This window comes from Labeo rohita, unplaced genomic scaffold (assembly GCF_022985175.1).
Source record: "Labeo rohita strain BAU-BD-2019 unplaced genomic scaffold, IGBB_LRoh.1.0 scaffold_148, whole genome shotgun sequence".
In the NCBI taxonomy this organism is placed as follows: Eukaryota; Metazoa; Chordata; class Actinopteri; order Cypriniformes; family Cyprinidae; genus Labeo; species Labeo rohita.
Genome location: NW_026127648.1, coordinates 128,857 through 147,442, shown reverse-complemented (window position 1 = coordinate 147,442; position 18,586 = coordinate 128,857). Strand labels below are relative to the sequence as shown.

The 18,586-nt window shown below is 32.8% G+C and overlaps 2 protein-coding genes and 1 pseudogene across 2 annotated transcripts in view; all 3 read right to left on the bottom strand.

Annotated features, from left to right (window-relative positions):
• LOC127158369 (B-cell receptor CD22-like) overlaps nt 1–4,861 on the bottom strand; it is a gene marked incomplete at its 3' end in the record, with an annotated part of 29,178 nt that extends 24,317 nt beyond the window's left edge. The window contains exon 1 of the mRNA XM_051101533.1: nt 4,858–4,861. The remainder of the gene's footprint in view (nt 1–4,857) is intronic.
• LOC127158361 (B-cell receptor CD22-like) overlaps nt 1–18,586 on the bottom strand; it is a 60,141-nt pseudogene that overhangs the window by 16,221 nt on the left and 25,334 nt on the right.
• On the bottom strand, nt 103–9,978 carry LOC127158365 (protein turtle-like). The gene is made up of 5 exons (XM_051101529.1): nt 9,912–9,978; nt 9,704–9,773; nt 2,414–2,758; nt 1,556–1,804; nt 103–246 (listed from the first exon to the last, which is right to left on the bottom strand). Coding segments are annotated over exons 1-5 (681 nt in total). The 5' UTR covers nt 9,927–9,978; the 3' UTR covers nt 103–244.

Genomic DNA, 18,586 nt, shown 5'->3' with positions numbered 1-18,586 from the left:
ATCAGGCTGATGAACTCTTATATTGTCATACTGACATTCATTGTCTTCCGATCTGTTCGTCTCTTTCTTTCTGTGATGTTGGACAGTTGCGTACTGGATCTCCTCAGTATCTCTGGATTCAGGAGTTTTTCCTCTGAATCTGTTGGGTTTCACACTGGCATACGGAGCGTCATTGACTGTATCAGCTTCAGAAAGAGGCTCATCATGAACTGAAACTCTCCTTGACACGTCACAATAGAGATCACTCTGAAATACAAGACAATACATAATTAAGACAAATAATGATTTTTTTTTTTTTTTTTTTTTTCCCCAGAGGTGAGGTGCAGATTTTACACAGCAGAAGGTCTCAAATTTTTTAGACTGAGTACAATATCAGCTTATGATTGATTTTCTGTAAAGTTGTGTCTGAATGATTTACCGGATTCATTGCGAGATCTTCAGTTTTAACATCCTTTTGTTTCCTCCTGTTATAATCACAGACATTAACAGCATTTCAACAAATGTATAGAGAAAAAGTATGAATGCTGTTCTTAAAGATTAATAAACATACACTCAAAAAATGTTGCAGCCTAAACTTAAAATTTATGTAATTCAATTGCATACAAATGTTCCATCCATTTAGATTACATAGTTTTAATATAAACATATCAATTAACTTAATGTGATTCAAATGCATCAGTCTTACGTGAATGAAACAGGTAAAGTTTATGTAATAGATCCCAGTGTTAAACAAACCCTGCTCAGTGTTCATGTGTTTCCACACTACAGAGTGTTCAAGTAGCATTGACACAGTGTTGGAGTTAAGGAGATCATTAGTTTAGGCTGCAACATTTTTTGAGCATATGAACCATTTTCTACTATATAAGAACAAAAGTAAACATATATTATTACATTAGTTATTTTTTTATTTTTATTTATTTTATTTTTTTTATAACTTACATTATAAACAGGATGATGATGATGATGATGATGATGATGAATCCTCCTCCAGATGCTGCTGTGATCACAATCACATTCTTACCAGCACCATGATGAACTGAAAGAGGAAGATCATCATAATTAACAAACTGATGAATGATGTGAAGATACAGGAGTGTTAATAAAAGCTTCAAAAGTACAGATACAAAAATTCACAATAAATATTGAAAAATTATAAATTTGGAGATTTTTTTTGGAGTCACAGGTTTCAGACTGAAGTATTTAAAGTGGCAGCAGGTGGATATTTATTTATATGTGTTTGAATGCTCGTTATAAAACACTGGACTATACTGAAATGTGTTTGTGTCTTTAGCTTGATTACAATCATTATATATTAAAAATTTACTAGTGAGACACCGGTTTACTTTATTCAGACCTATCCCTGATATAGCACTCTCTTTTTGGATTAGATTTAAGGACACTGATTAGCTAAATTTCATGTCATATGTTGAATATGTTTATATCACAAATCAGCAGTTGGATAAACAATTACTCTGTCACCCCACAGATATGTAGCCCTAAACTCCGCAAGCCTTTTAAAGACAACTGTCAAGAGAAAAACTCAATCTGTACTCACACGTGACATTGAGATGAACAGCAGGAGAGATGTAAGTGTGTCCATGTAGAGCACAGCTATATCTGCCTGCATCCTCTCTTCTGACTGACTGCAGCAGGAGTTCATTGTTTCTGTCTCTTCTCTCAGTTAATGGCTGTGAGTTTCTGTACCAGATGAATGTTGCTCTGTCAGTCAGAGTGCAGCTGCTGTTACATGTCAGACGGACTGAATCTCCCTCTGTCACTCTCTCAGGAGACTCCACCTGAAGATCTGAACACAACACACTAGTGATAGGTCGTTCGAACGATTTGTTCATTTTGAATCAACTTTAATGTGAGAAGAAGATGATCTCGAAAGTGCTGTGACAGTAATATTTTCTACAGAACCTAACATCCTATTAGGTTCTGTACTGAGGAATCACGTGATGAATCCAGTCTTCAATTCTCTTTCCGGTTCAGAGTCGTTCGTTCACCTTATGAGGCTGTCACGTGATGAACGAACGACTCAAACCCGAAAACTTGTCAGATAAGAGGCGAGGTGAGCGAATCATAGACTAAAGACCCAGGTAAACAATGAATGAATCTTTTCTGTTTCTTATAGCATTACAGTTTTGTTTTGTTTGAAGTGTGATCAACGTTTGTGCAGTAGATGTGTTAGGGAGGTAACAGGTAACATTTTAATTATATTTTGCTAAAATGAACGAAATGACTCGAAAAAAGATTCGTTCATTTTGCTGAACGAGACTCAAAGGTCCAAGTCTGTAAAATGATCCGAACTTCCCATCACTACAACACACACATTATATCTAGTGCTGCTGTCATACACTCATTATTATTCAACATAATACACAGAAGAAGAGTGAAACCTCATGAAAGTCACCTGTGACAGTAAGATTCATTCCTGGAACTCCAGTCCATTTTCCATCTGTTACATTAGTGATGAATCTGAAACAGTACTCATGTTCATCTTTCTGTGTCACATGATTCAGTCTGACGGTGCAGTTCTGCTGTTTATCTCCCAGATACTGAAGCCTCTGACTGTATTCAGGATCCTCAGACAGATCTGGAGACTCTACACCCTTTCCAAGGTTTTTGGTCCAGAACACTTTCTCTATCTTATATCCAGTAGGGTATGTATAATTGCAGCTCATTATCACTGATGAGTTCTTTAGTGCACAGATGTGTGAATGACTGTAATTCACACCCCAACCAGCACTAAAAACTCCTGAAACACAGAATTCAACAGGATGAAAATATTATTTTATTTCTTACAACAGAATATTTTTTTTTTTTTTTGTTTGTTTACATGGTTGTTATATATATAAATGTTTACAAAGAATGGCCAGAAAATATATTTGTTAAATATATTTCAAAATATATTTTGGCCATTTTTTGACAAAACAAATATTGCTTGAATTATTTTGATGAGATACCTTAACTTTAAAATAAAATGGTAAAAAAAAAAATGTTATATGACAGGCAGAGAATTATTAAATGACTACATAAACAAGATTAACCTGATTTCTTTCATACAAAAGTTCTTATCAAGAATTAACAGGTTTATATTTTTACTGAAAATAATAAAGTTTGATGTTACCATGATGGAGGTCAGTGTTTGCTTTAGTTGGGCTCTTGACTCTTGCAGTTTTATGATAAAATGTATGTTTTGCCGCTACACGTTATGGTAAAAGAGCAGAATGAGCTCAATAATGTAGTAGTCATTTCATAGACAGATATTTGGTAGGATATTACAGGCACACACAGACATCAGTGTATGAATCTCAACGATGGTGATAAAATATTCAGATAAACAGATTATAGGATATTATATAAAATATTCAAAAAGTATATAAAAAAATGGACAAAATATTTATTCCTAAAATGAATTGATGAAAATTTATTTGGAACCAATACATATTTCAAGTCACATAGCAAATATGCTTTCAAATCCAAGTCCTTAAAAAGAGTTAAAGGTTTGAGATAATTATATTGACTAAAAAATGATGATTTGCATTAGTGATGAAATACATTTGCTGTTATTTTTATTAAGAGGATCAAATTTGATGCAAAATATATTAAAATGATGCTACCATCATGGAAATATATTTCATTGAGCTTCACTTGGGCTCCTGATATATTTTTTATAAATTAAATATATTTGCGTCAAAATAGTTGCACTATTTGTTTTTAAAAGCAATTGTTTGGGAATTGTTGAATCAGGACTACTTTTGAATTTAGTAGATTAGTTATTCATGTTTGATTTTTAAGTCATATGTGTGATCAAATGTGTGAGTTCTGTGTTTTGAATAATCAGTCCTGGGAAGCTCAGCATTTAAGTCTTTAAAGATTAAAACAAATTCTGCTGTGATGTATGAGCAGAAAAATATTTTAAGTCTTGTTATATTTTAGATCACATCAAATATATCAATAAACCAGCATTAATGAATCACAACAATCATTGACAATATTCTTAAAATTTGTAATGCTAGTACACATATGCTGGGTAACACAATAGTAAAATCAGTTTTCACTGAAGTATTATTGTCACCACTTTATTTGAGGATCATATGATAAAGTTCATGATCTAAAAAAAAATGACTGCAAGTTTTAACACAATATTTCAGCAATATGTTTGTTAAAATATGTTTCAAGATATATTTACTACTGATGTACTTTTATATATTTTTTCTAATATATTTCTACATTTAAAATAAATGTAAAAAATATACAAATAAATATAAATATAAATATATTTTGTTCTCTGTCAATCCACAAAATGCATTTTCTTGCCACAGAAATGCATTTAGAAATATAGTTTAGTATACGATGGTTGATGTGAAATATATTTACTATTTCAAAAACATATCTGACTGAGCTTCACTGTTTGCAACATACATTTACCCAATATATATATATATATATATATATATATTTTACCATATGGGAAATGGAAAACAGGACTAAGACTTGATTGATTGATTGATTGATTGATTGATTGGTTGAGTGATTGATATTTGATTTATTAAATACCCAATGACATTAAAGTGTGAGAAAGTGTGGCCTTTAGTTCACCTGACATCAGAGTGTTTGTAATGTGAATGTAGCAAGACTCATGTGAATCATGAGCAGAAAGATCAGAGGAAGATCTAGGAGCCATTCTAAAACCGACATCAGCATCAAATATATCTATAATACAGCATTAATCAACACTTACAATCATTTACCATACATCACCCTATTCTTAACATTTCTCATGTTAGTACACATATGTTATATGAGCAATAATCATCAGTTTTGATTGAAGTACGAGTGTGTTTGTCTTACCGTGTTGAAGCTCATCAGATCAACAGCAACAAAATGACTGACTGTTTTAACACATGCACTTTTAGCTCTAGACTGTCTTTGTGTGGTTAACACTTTTTTTTACACACACAAAGTTGCAGAAATATTACCGCTGTCTCCCTCAACAAGAGAACAACACTACTGAACCAAAAACTAAAGAAAAAAAATTTAGTTCAAGTTAGAAGCTGATTTTTTTAAAGTTATTTTAAATAAAACAATCAAGATGTTTTGTCAAACATGATTGTGTAGTTCAGACATTCTTTCAGTTCACCATTACTAAGAAGATCAGGTGGTGTTTCAACATCTTTATTGATCAGCAACATCCATATTACTGTCCAAAAATATAGACTTAACCTAACCCTATTCCTAGTCTCCTAACTATAATTTATTAATATCAGAAGGAAATGATAGCTGATTAACAAGGGTGTAGAAGAATCTAACTTTGATCATGAGCCTAAAACTGACATTTCCTGAAAAGTTTTCCCTCAATTCCTTCAATGTTTAGTGATTGAACATGACCTGTAAAAGATAAGAAATCACATTCACCTGAATCTACCATTGACTTGAGCACTGAAATAGTTTATAGCAGAATACCTGATGGAGTTTCTGTACTATGGCACAAAACCAGCTAGTTAATGTGGTCAGACTGAATGTTGATAGGAATTGAGTTCAGTAGCAGTGGAAAGAAGTTCATCATTCTGAACATCTAAATACATCTAAACACTAATATTGTGGAGTCCCTTCTTGTCTCATGCAGGCCTTTGTACAAGACCAAGATGTACAAAACCAGTCATTTATGGCTTTTAGATTGTGTCATAAAATTTTTTTTTTTTTTTTGACCATATAGTGCAGGCCTTCAACAGTTATTGAGAATTTGTTCTCAATATGATTCAGACGTTGACATGAAATACAATGCAAAGAAGAGTAATATTATGATTATGAGTAGTAAGGAGGACAGGAAACTTTCATTTCCTGACTTCTCTCTGTCTGGCATTGTCATTATAGAACTGATGACTTGTGTGATGATAGAAACATTTACAGACAAAAAGAAAACAAACAAACAATATGGCGGCACAGTGGCTTCACTTTTATGACATCATGAGCAACCCAGTTCTCTATTATAGATCAGTTTTCGCCCCCTGCTGGACATCTTTGATTATTGTGTCACGTGATTCACGCTTCCATACAGCAGGGACGTCCATTAGAGCCAAGCAGGTGATCAGATGATTTACTCATTAATGCGCAGAGCTTGTGTAAAATATTCCTTTTATTACAGGTGTATTTTTTTTATTTAAAATTTCTTTCATTTGCTGAAGCCCAATTGAGTTTTAATTACTTCAGGAATTCCAGAAAAGGATGACAACATAAACTTGGCCAATCAGAATTGATATTCAAATAACGCATTTTAATGAAAACAAATGATATTGCACTATTTGAATTTTGTCATTTAAATTTTTTCGATTAAAATGCGTCCTGAACCAGAAAATACAAACAAATTAAAATAATAATGAGGTGAACAGATGCTACAGCAAACAGAGATTGAAGAAACCAAACGCAGAAATGGATGTGTTCAGAATTATAATACAAACATATGAATAATTTTAAACACAGTACAGGATAAAACAACATGAAAATGAAGATGAATAATGGTGATTTACAGCTGATGCACATCAGTGTTGATGTCAGTAGCAGGAGATGGTGACCTCTGGTGGTAGTTTGAGGGTTTGTACAAACACGTATGAGACGATCACAAATAAAAGAGATCATTTAAAGGGAAAGTTGCAGCAAATGACAGAATAGCCTAATAGAAGCTGATAATTTTGAGCACTTTGAGGCCATAAAACGATACATTCGTCATTGTGAAGCAGGAGCTTGTATCCCACCACTGAACATCACTTCCTGTGTTTTGCATTGCTGACCTAAATTTCACAGTAAATATTTACACAACAATTCACCAGCTTTTAACTTTAATTTAATTCCACTGTTCTTCACTAATCATCCCTGTCAATCATGAGTGGCTCCGCCCCCACAGAGCTCAGGATTGGTTCCTTTGAGCTCCACCTCTTACTGCAGCATCTTCCTACTGATCTACATAAACAATCAGATGAAGAACAACTGACTGAAGTTCATCAACAACATTATGAAACCTTCCACAAGATACATAAAACAATCAAACTACAACTGAAGAGAGTTTTATTGATTATATTGAGAAGAGCTGCAGGTTCAGACACTTACTGATGGATTCTCATGTTGAGGATCACGAGTCGTGCAGGAGTCTTCAGGAGGTCTGCGATGAGCGATCTGTGTGGAAGAGAGCGAGAGATCGGTCATGTGATCATCTGTGATGATGATCTGACTTTGACGTCTCACTTACTGTGAGTGTGTCGTACAGGTCAGAGGTCGTGGACTTGAGCTCAAGAGCTGTGTATGTGTCCTCATTGGGATCAGAGATCTACAGGAATTCAACAGGATGAAAATATTATTTTATCTGTTACAACAGACTTACAACAGATTGCTTTTTTTTGTTTGTTTGTTTACATGGTTGCGAAACATGCTATGCAAATAAAAGTGACATGCAACATATTAAAAAAATCAAATTAAACATTCCATTTCATCCATTTCTAGTTACAGAACTGGTTGAAACTCCCATTTATACATCATATAGTGAATATTAGTAGCTTATTAGCATCAGAGAAAGGACTATCTGAGTTAAACTGGAGAAGGAATCCCATCCAAGACATCACTATCACTTCAGCCATTTTTTATTTCCAGACACAACTCCCAAGTTGCTCTTTCTAATGCAGCAAAAAATATATATATTTAAAAAAAATGTTTTCAAATATATTGCAACATATACAAAGAATGGCCAGAAAATATATTTGTTAAATATATTTCAAAATATATTTTGGCCATTTTTTAACAAAACAGATATTGCTTGAATTATTTTGATGAGATACCTTAACTTTAAAATAAAATGGTAAAAAAAATGTTATATGACAGGCAGAGGATTATTAAATGACTACATAAACAAGATTAACCTGATTTCTTTCATACAAAAGTTCTTATTGAGAATTAACAGGTTCATATTTTTACTGAAAATAATAAAGTTTGATGTTACCATGATGGAGGTCAGTGTTTGCTTTAGTTGGGCTCTTGACTTTTGCAGAGGTATGCTAAAATTCATGTTTTGCAGCTACATTTGTTATATTAAAAAAGCAGAATGAATTCTAATCATGTAGTAGTTGTTTTTAGTGAGATATCTGATTATTTAATATTTGTGATTGATTTTACACAGCTGTGGAGTTTTTGAAAAATTTTATAAAGACTTTTGGAACATTTTCTGGCAGGATATTCCAGGCCCACACAGACATCAGTGTATGAATCTCAACTGTGGTGACAAAATATTCATATAAACAGATCAACTCTGAACATCACAAAACAACCTATAGAGTTACAAAAAAAGGTTTTCTAAAGATTGTCACCACTGTTGAGATTCATACGCTGATTTTTAATGTCAGCACAACCAGTAAATAACCAACATCACCTGACAGAAGATTTCACTGTAATCAATGCTCTTTATCATGGTGATATCAAGCTTAATTGTTTTCAATAAAACATCAACATTTGAAATATTTTTGTATGAAATAATGTTTGACTGGTTTGTAATAAATAAAGATGTTCAGATCTTGAGAGATCTGAAAAACTTTATGATTGTTGCAAGTCATTTTTGATTTATTTATTTATACAGTAAAGGTGTTTGATCATAATAGTTCTCTGAATTTCTAAAATAACAGTGTTTGTTAAAGTTTAAATACAATTTTTGCACTTTAAGTTAGGATGTTTTACTTGAATTTTACAGTTTTTGTTAGACAGTTGTTGCTGCAAGTCATGTGATGTTTGATATTGTGTTGTTGTTTTAATAGTGTGAGAAATGGTGCCATTTGCACCATCTGGTGGTGATTTCATATATTATTATCACCTTTATTTTTGTAACTTTACATACATTTCTATTAAATTTAAGAAAAAAAAAAAATACTATATGAATAATGCTGTATTTATCTGTATAAAAATGAGAATTATAATGATATAATACTTAAAATAATTAAGTTTAGCATCAAATTTAAAATGACTGGGGAAATGACTGTTTATTTTGAAAATATATTAATATATTTAATTTATGAATTTTTGAAAATATATTTATACATTCAAAATATTAAAAAATAAATAAATCAAGAAATATATTTGCTAAAATATGTTTCAAAATATATTTACATAAATATATTTACTACTAATGTATTTTTGTATATTTTTAAAATATATTTCTACATTTAAAATATATTTTAAAAATATACAAAAAAATGGCCAAAAAATATATTTGTTAAAATATATTTACATAAATATATTTCTACCAAAACATATTTTGGCCACATATAAATATAAATATATTTTGACTTCTGTCACAATCCACAAAATACATTTTCTTGCCACAGAAATACATTTAGAAATATATTTTAGTATACTATGTTTGATGCAAAATATATTTACTATTTGAAAAATATATTTCATTGAGCTTCACTGTTTGCAACATATATTTAGCATATATTTCAAATATATTTTGCACCACAAAAGTCCACAAATAATTTATATATATATAATTTTTTTTTTTTTTTTGCCATATGGGAAATGAAAAACAGGACTAAGACTTGATTATTGATTGATTGATTGATAGTTGATGTATTAAATACCCAGTGACATTAAAGTGTGAGTTTTGTGGCCTTTAGTTCACGTCTATCAGAGTGTTTGTAATGTGAATGTAACAGAGACTCACCGTGAATCATGAGCAGAAAGATCAGAGGAAGACGAGGAGCCATTCTGACCGACATCAGCATCAAATATATCTATAATACAGCATTAATCAGCACTTATAATCATTTACCATACATCACCCTATTCTTAACATTTCTCATGTTAGTACACATATGTTATATGAGCAATAATCATCAGTTTTGATTGAAGTACGAGTGTGTTTGTCTTACCGTGTTGAAGCTCATCAGATCAACAGCAACAAAATGACTGACTGTTTTAACACATGCACTTTTAGCTCTAGACATGATGGTTTGTGTGGTTACATACATCAGTGTTCCTCCCTCAACCAGAGAACAACTGGACAATTACTGGACTAAAACTAAAGAAAAATAGTGTTTAGTTTCAGAAGCTGATAATATTGAGCACTTTGACAGCATAAAACAATACATTGTCCATTGTCAAGCTGCACAATTATGATTTAGTTCAGAGTAAAAAGATCAATTATGATTTAGCAGGACTAAACTGTAAAATAAGAAAAATGCTAGTATCCACCACTGAACATCACTTCATGTTTTGCTCTGCTGATTTAGTTTGAACAAAATGAAATATTTACACAATGACAATTCACCATCTGATAAATGATCTCAGTGTAATTTACTTCAGTATCAATGGAGGCTGTTGCAGAAAAATAAAATAAATTAATAAATAAATAAATAAATAAATAAAACACATTTCAGAGACACAGAAGTGAAACCAAAAGTCAGTAATGAAAACATGCTGCACTATCAAATACACAGATGACAATTAAGACTAAAAATAATTAATGTTGATTTAAAGACTGTGTTATTAAAATGTGAGTTTTGTGGCTTTTAGTTCATGTCTGTCAGCTCATTTGACACATAAACCTCTATCATATCTACACACTGTCTTCTGAGAAAATGGGCCAAAAGTATTCATGATCTGGTGATACACTGATGTTTGTCCAATCAGATGCTCTGATAAGTGAGAAAGTCCCTCCCCTAAACCACCTGACACTGACTAACAAATAACAAATTAGCAAATCATGTTCAAGTCTGTGACGTAACAAAGATCTACTGGATATTTATAAAATGGACAAGCCCAGTGACATCTCATCTTCCTGTTTCATCAATATAGCACAGAAAACTGCTCATAATCAATCATTCTGATAATAAAATTATGTCAGGAATCATCTGTTATATGAGCTTCATCTATAGAAATCAGTTTTCATTGTAAGAGTGTGTTTGTCTTACAGTGTTGAATCTCATCAGATCAACAGCAACAAAATGACTGACTGTTTTAACACATGCACTTTTAGCTTCACTGGCTTTGTGTGGTTAACACTTTTTTTTTTTTTTTTTTTTTTTTACACACCAAACAGTTTCAGAAATATATTAGATTAATTATATAATAGATATAATAGATTAGATGGTGTTTTTGCATTCATATTGTCACAGAGTCAGCAGCATCTGCAGCACCAGACCATTACACTCCGTCCACTCATTCCTAGTCTCCAGAGTTCAGAGTTCAGCCGATCACTTCAGTTCACCATTGTCTGGATCAACATCTTTTGTTGATCCTGCATCAACATTACTGTCCAAAAATATAGACTTAACCTAATCCCTACCCCTAAACCTAACCCTAACTATAATTTATTCCTAATATCAGAGGGAAATGATAGCTGATTAACAAGGGTGTAGAAGAATCTAACTTTGATCATGAGCCTAAAACTGACATTTCCTGGAAAGTTTTCCCTCAATTCTGATTGGTTGATTGAATATGTTGTACTTGGTGAAATCACATTCACCTGAATCTACCATTGACTTGAGCACTGAAATAGTTTATAGCAGAATACCTGGCGGAGTTTCTGTACTATGGCACAAAAAGTTTGATCAGCTAGTTAATGTGGTCAGACTGAATGTTGATAGGAATTGAGTTCAATAGCAGTGGAAAGAAGTTCATCATTCTGAACATCTAAACACATTTAAACACTAATATTGTGGAGTCCCTTCCCACACTAATACGTTTAAAAGTTCTCTAAAGGTGTATTTTTTGGTCACATTAGAACGTTACAAAGATGACATTTGGGACATTAACCGAACGTTCTCACATGGTCCTCTTTTAGTCATATAATGTTCACAATATGACTTTAGGAGGACGTTCTATATTGGTTATTCTGTGGTCACATAACAACATTACAAAGAGGACATTTAGGCATTAACACACTGAAAAAATGTTTTCATCTATCCAGTGAAAAAAAACATCTATATTTTATAACTTGAGCCAATGAAAATAAATTTGCACTAAACAATATGTTTTCATTTTTCCAATTAAAACAAAAAAGGTTAATGGTTCAAATCTATATTTTATAACTTGAGCCAATGAAAAATAAATAAATTGCACTAAACAAAATTTCTATGAAAATTATTTTATAAAACCTAGCACGAAGTATATTTTTCTTGTCAATTAATTTAAATTCTAGTTTTGATCTAAACAAAAAGATATAGATTTAATCAAAACAAAAATTCCCATTTAAGAAATAATTTATTAAAACAATTTATAATTACTACAACTGACTTCCAGTCACAGCCTTAGATAAAATCAACTGAAATAAAAGATTAAATCTCTCAAGATCTCAGCAGACGAGGATTAAACAACTCCACAAACAGCAACAGCAGCTTCACTCATTACTAACCAGTTTGACTTAATTTCTGTCATATGTCTAAAAAAGTTTTTATTGAGAACAGAGGTTTAGATGTTGAATGGTTTGTTTGAAGTCACCATTAATGTGGTCAGTGTGTGCTTTAGTTGACTTTTAAGCATTAGTTTTTCTCTGGTTGTTGTACCTCTGTCTTTGCAAAACACATTTGTTATGGTAAAGACATGCTGATCTCATCCAAAATCTGAACCCATGAGCATTTGATTTTAAAAGTAACTTTATATTGGTGATGAAGGTGATGTTTTATTTGAAGATCTGTTTCATGTAACCACACACATTCATCAAGAATCAGCATTTGAAGCTCAGTGATGGTGACAATAAACAAAAAGCTTCATGCTGCAGTGCATTCTGGGAACTCCAATCAAAACTCAATAATGGCTCCCAGAATGCATTGCAACATGAATAAATAAAGTCAAACTGTTTGTGGAGTTGTTTAATCCTCCTTTGCTGAGATCTTATGAAATTTAATGTCTTTTATTTCAGTTGATTTCGTCTGTGACTGGATGTCAGTTGCAGTAATTCTAAATAATTTAAAATCTTATTTCTTAAATGGGAAATTTTGTTTTGATTAAATCTATATCTTTTTATTTAGATCAAAACTAGAATTTAAATTAATTTACTTTCTTCAACAAGAAAAATATACTTTCATGCCAGGTTTAATAAAACAGTTTTCACAGAAATATTGTTTAGTGCAAATTATTTGTTTTTCATTGGCTCAAGTTATAAAATATATATTCGAACCATTAACGTCCTGAATGTTCTGTGAATGTCCTCCAAATAACATCCCCTAACCCTTTAAAGAACTCCACATCATGACCGTCTCGGAACGTCCTGGGAACGTTAATAGGTGACGTCCTTGACACCAGTGGGGACGTTCTGGGAACGATTTGGGAATGTCACATTTCCAAATAAATTATGGTCCTCTAAACGTCCTAAGAATGTCATGAATGTTCTGTGAAGGTCTACCAAATAACGTTCCCCAAACCTTTAAAGAACTCTGCATCACGACCGTCTCGGATTGTCCTGGGAACGTTACTAGGTGATGTCCTTGACACCAGCGTGGACGTTCTGACAAGGTTTGGGGGACGTCACATTTCCAAATAAAATATGGTCCTCTAAATGTCCCAAGAATGTCCTGAATGTTCTGTGAAGGTCCTCCAAATAACGTCCCCCAAACCTTTAAAAAACTCCACACCGTGACCGTCTCAGAACGTTATGGGGACGTCGTTGACACCAGTGGGGACGTTCTGAGGACGTTCTGGGAACGTCAAATTTCTAGCGGGGTACCAAATGTACATCACAAAAGCACCTGATGCACCACCAACAGCAGCAATAGCAACAGATGAGAAATATCTGACTGCTGAAATACAGAAAAAATACACACCAAATGATTAACTCCTTAAACCAGCTGAAGTTCAGAGCAGGTGGGTTTGAATCACTGCTGCAGATCAGACTCACTGAATCACCTTCCACTATTTCACCAGATCCATTTATAGATCTGCCTTATGGGCTGTTGCGTGCCAACATACAGCTCTGTTATGCTATGGGCATCCTGAGTTGGAATCATGACTCAAGGACCTTTCCTGCTCCCACGCCATCTCTCTCCACTTCACTTCCTGTCAATTCTGATCTGTCTTATCATAATAAAGGGAAAAATGCCCCCAAAAAATAAATAAAATAAAATAAAATAAAATAAAATAATAATAATAATAATAATTAAAGATAAAAGATGTTTAGATGATGTGTAGTCAAAACTAATAAACGACCATTAACTCACACATGACGTTTAAAGTCACAGTATCAGAGTATTTCTCTCCATGTTTATTGATGGACTTGCACTTGTATTCTCCACTGTGATCAGAGCTGATCTTTGAGATGCTGTAGATTCTTCCAGATCCTACAATTGTTCCTCCTTTAAACCAGCTGATTTCTGCAGGTGGGTTTGAATCACTGCTGCAGATCAGAGTCACTGAATCTCCCTCCACTATTTCACCAGATGGACTGATGGACACTGAGAGGTTCCTGGGTGGGTCTAAAACAGAAAACATATAAATATTATCAACAATGAAAAATAATGAGGTAAAAGATGTTTAGATGATGTGTAGTCACAACCAATAAACCATCATTAACTCACACATGACGTGTAAAGTCACAGTGTGAGAGTATTTCTCTCCATGTTCACTGATAGACTTGCACTTGTATTCTCCACTGTGATCAGAGCTGATCTTTGAGATGCTGTAGATTCTTCCAGATCCTACAAACATTTCTCCTTTAAACCAGATGAAGTTCAGAGCAGGTGGGTTTGAATCACTGCTGCAGCTCAGAGTCACTGAATCTCCCTCCACTATTTCACAACATGGATTGATGGACACTGAGATGCTTGTGGGTGGGTCTAATAAAAATAACAAAAAAATTATTTATTGACTTAGTACAACAATATTTATGTAATCTGAAATTAGTCATTAATAATCTGAAAATTTTCAGTATCAAATGTTCTATAATAAAGTCAAATTTATGTGACATAAATGCCATCATGACATTTAAATTCACATTATCAGAGCATTTCTCTCCATGTCCATTTTTGGACTTGCATTCTCCGCTGTGATCAGAGCTGATCTTTAATGCTGATATGCTGGGTTAAAAACAACCCAGCATGCTGAGTTTTTTGTTTGTTTGTTTGTTTTTTTTTTTTTTTTATGGTTTAAAATTACTACACTGGTGGGCTAAAATGAACCCAATTTAAGCTAGGCATTAAACCTACAAATCTTGTTCATTTTAAAATCACTTTTACACACACAGAATGACTATCAAAAGGTAAATATTTATTAAAAACTACAGCAAGAGAAAACAGTCAAAAGTTACATGCATATGAGAAGAAGTGCAGCAAAGTATAACGTAAACAGGTACAGAGTTTCTAAATGAAGCAAGTAAAATGTAACAATTTTCAAACAGAGGTGCATCCACATCTGTTAGGATAGGTAATTAATAATATCTTTATTTGTGTTCCAAAAATAGACAAAAGTCTTATAGGTTTGGAATGACATGAGCGCGAGTAAATGATTTTTGTATAAATACTCCTTTAAGAAAGGAAGACCAAGAATGATGACTCTCCAAATCAGACAACTCCAAAGTTGGTTTGAGTTCTGCAATGAAAAACACAGAATTGTGGACAAGTCATCATACTGTTGCATCAAAATGTGAAGTAACAAGGCAGGAGACAACAAAAACATTTATTTTCCAAAAATAACTCACATCAATTCTAAAAGAATGAAGCTCTACTATGTCTCTAGTATTCAACATCTACAGAAAACGAACATTCTTTTTTGTTTGGAAAAAAAAAAAAAAAAAAAAAAAAATGATGACATGAAATTATGACCTTTACTTGCCTTAAACCTTCTTTCTCTCTCTTCTCAAGAAGCTGAGAAGGGTTGGTGCCGAAAGCCTTGTGGGCAGAGCGCCGGCGTACACTCAAAAAAATATTTCAGCCCTTAACTTAATTCAATTACGTACAAAATTTCCATGCATTTAGATTATATAGTATTAACTTAAACAAATCAGTTAAACTTAATGTGATTCAAATGCATCAGTCATACGTAAATGAATCAGGTAAAGTTGATGTAATAGTTCCCAGTGTTAAACAAACCCTGCTCAGTGTTCATGTGTTTCCACACTACAGAGTGTTCAAGTAGCATTGACACAGTGTTGGAGTTAAGAAGATCATTATGTCATGATTGACCAATAATGATGAACACCTGCTGTTTACAAGCAGAATCACAGAAGGAAAGAGAAACACACAAATCAGTCACAAATATGAATGTAACAGAGACTCACTGTGAATCATGAGCAGAAAGATCACAAGAGGACGAGAAGCCATTCTGACCGACATCAGCATCAAATATATCTATAATACAGCATTAATCAGCACTTATCATCAATATCTTTTACTGTATGTACATCACCCTATTCTTAATATTTCACATGTTAGGACACATATGTTATATGAGCAATAATCATCAGTTTTCATTGAAGTACAAGTGTGTTTGTCTTACTGTGTTGAAGCTCATCAGATCAACAGCAACAAAATGACTGACTGTTTTAACACATGCACTATTTGTGACAAACTATTTTTGGTTAACAAGTTTTTTTTTTTTTTTTTTTTTTTTTTTTTCTCAGAAATATCAGCGTCCCTCCCTTAACAGAAAACAACACACTGCAAAAATTTTCTTCCTTAGTATTTTTGTATTACTGGCAATTACCCAAATTGTGTTCATTTTTGCTTAAAACAAGCAAAAATATCTGCCAATGGGGCAAGAAAAATAATCTTGTTAAGCCTTTAATTTAAGACTATTTTTCTTACCCAATAGGCAGATATTTTTGCTTGTTTTAAGCGAAAACTAACAACATTTGAATATTTCTTTAAAAAACAAGACATAACATCTTAAGTCATTTTACATGTCAAGTAAATGCATCCTGATTCAAGAATTCTTAGATATTTATACTAGAAAACAAGACAAAAAAAAAAGGAAAATCATTTTTTGCAGTGCATTACTGAACTAAAATTAAACTAAAATAGTGTTTAGTTATCAGAAGCTGATAATATTGAGCACTTTGACACCATAAAACAATATATTGTCCATTGTGAAGCTGCACAATTATGATTTAGTTCAGTAGTTCAGAGTAAAATGATCACTTATGATTTAATAGCAGGACTACATTGTAAAACAAGAAAGTGCTTGTATCCACCACTGAACATCACATCACCATGTGTTTTGCTCTCAAATCGAATACACATGTGACAATTAAGACTAAAAATTATGTTGATTTAAAGATGCTGAGTTATTAAAATGTGAGGTTTGTGGCTTTTAGTTCATGTCTATCAGCTCTGAGATCTTCTATATACTAATAAAGTCATTTGTCACATTACCTTCTATCATATCTACACACTGTCTTCTGAGAAAATGGGCCAAAAATATTCACGATCTGGTGATACACTGATGTTTGTCCAATCAAATGCTCTGATGAGTGAGAAAGTCCCTCCCTAAACCATCTGACATATTTTATATCTTTATACAATAATTTGTATTCTAGATTTTTAAATGTACTTTCCTAATGATCATTTTATGATTGGTTTATGTACTACAGACCTATGGACCTGTTCAGGTGTTTCTTGTTAATTATCTTCATTTAAGCCATGTTCAGTCCCGTGTTCCTTGTCTCGTCTACTACGTCCATATGTGTGCTCCCTGCCTTGTATTTGCCCTTGTGTGGATTTATTAAAGACTGTTACATTAAATCTGCATCTCCTTCATGCTGTTATCCACCATAGTGTGACAAAAGATTGGACCTAGAACCAATAGTAAAGTGGTGTGTATCACAATTCACCACCCTAAATCACAAGGACCTTTCTTGACAGGGTGGATCACTACATGCCTGAGTTTCTGAGCGATTGGTTGAGCGTGAACACAACAAATACAAACACATTCAAATAATAACAAAGTAAAGAGACACTACAGCAAACAAAGATTGATGAAACTTTGAACACAGCACAGGATAAAACAACATGCAATTGAAGACCAATAATTGTGATTTACAGCTGATGCACATCAATGTTGATGTCAGTAGCAGGAGATGGTGACCTCTGGTGGTAGTTTGAGGGTTTGTACAAACACATATGCCACCATCACAAATAAAACTGAACACTTAAAGGGAACGTTACAGCAAAAGACAGAATAGCCTAATAGAAGCTGATAATATTGAGCACTTTGAGACCATAAATTGACACATTGTCCATTGTGAAGCAGGAGCCTGTATCCTACCACTGAACATCACTTCCTGTGTTTTGCATTGCTGAGATAAATTTCACAGTGTAGCAAATTAGCTCAAACGGGAAATGTATATAAATTATTACAATTATTTATGATTAATTCCAATTTTTATATCAGCTGCCAGTAGTAACTGTAGCAGAATTAAATTTCCATCAACTAATATATGTTCGTCCAGCGAACATTTAGTATAATTTCATATCAACTCTAAGAAATTATATTTTCTTGGCCACAGAAAATAACTTTCTTAAAGTATTATTGGATTAGAGTATGTAGATAGATCAGGAATTATAAAGGGACATTAATTTACAAGGCAGAATGAGAAAATAATGTAATTTGTGCACAA

Bases quoted from the DNA above. Each gene is read 5' to 3' on its own strand.
- LOC127158365 (XM_051101529.1), bottom strand. The intron at 2,759-9,703 runs GTGAGTCTCTGT...TCTGTGTTTCAG, and splicing joins CTTTCTGCTCATGATTCACG to GAGTTTTTAGTGCTGGTTGG. The intron at 1,805-2,413 runs GTGACTTTCATG...TGTTGTGTTCAG, and splicing joins AATGAATCTTACTGTCACAG to ATCTTCAGGTGGAGTCTCCT.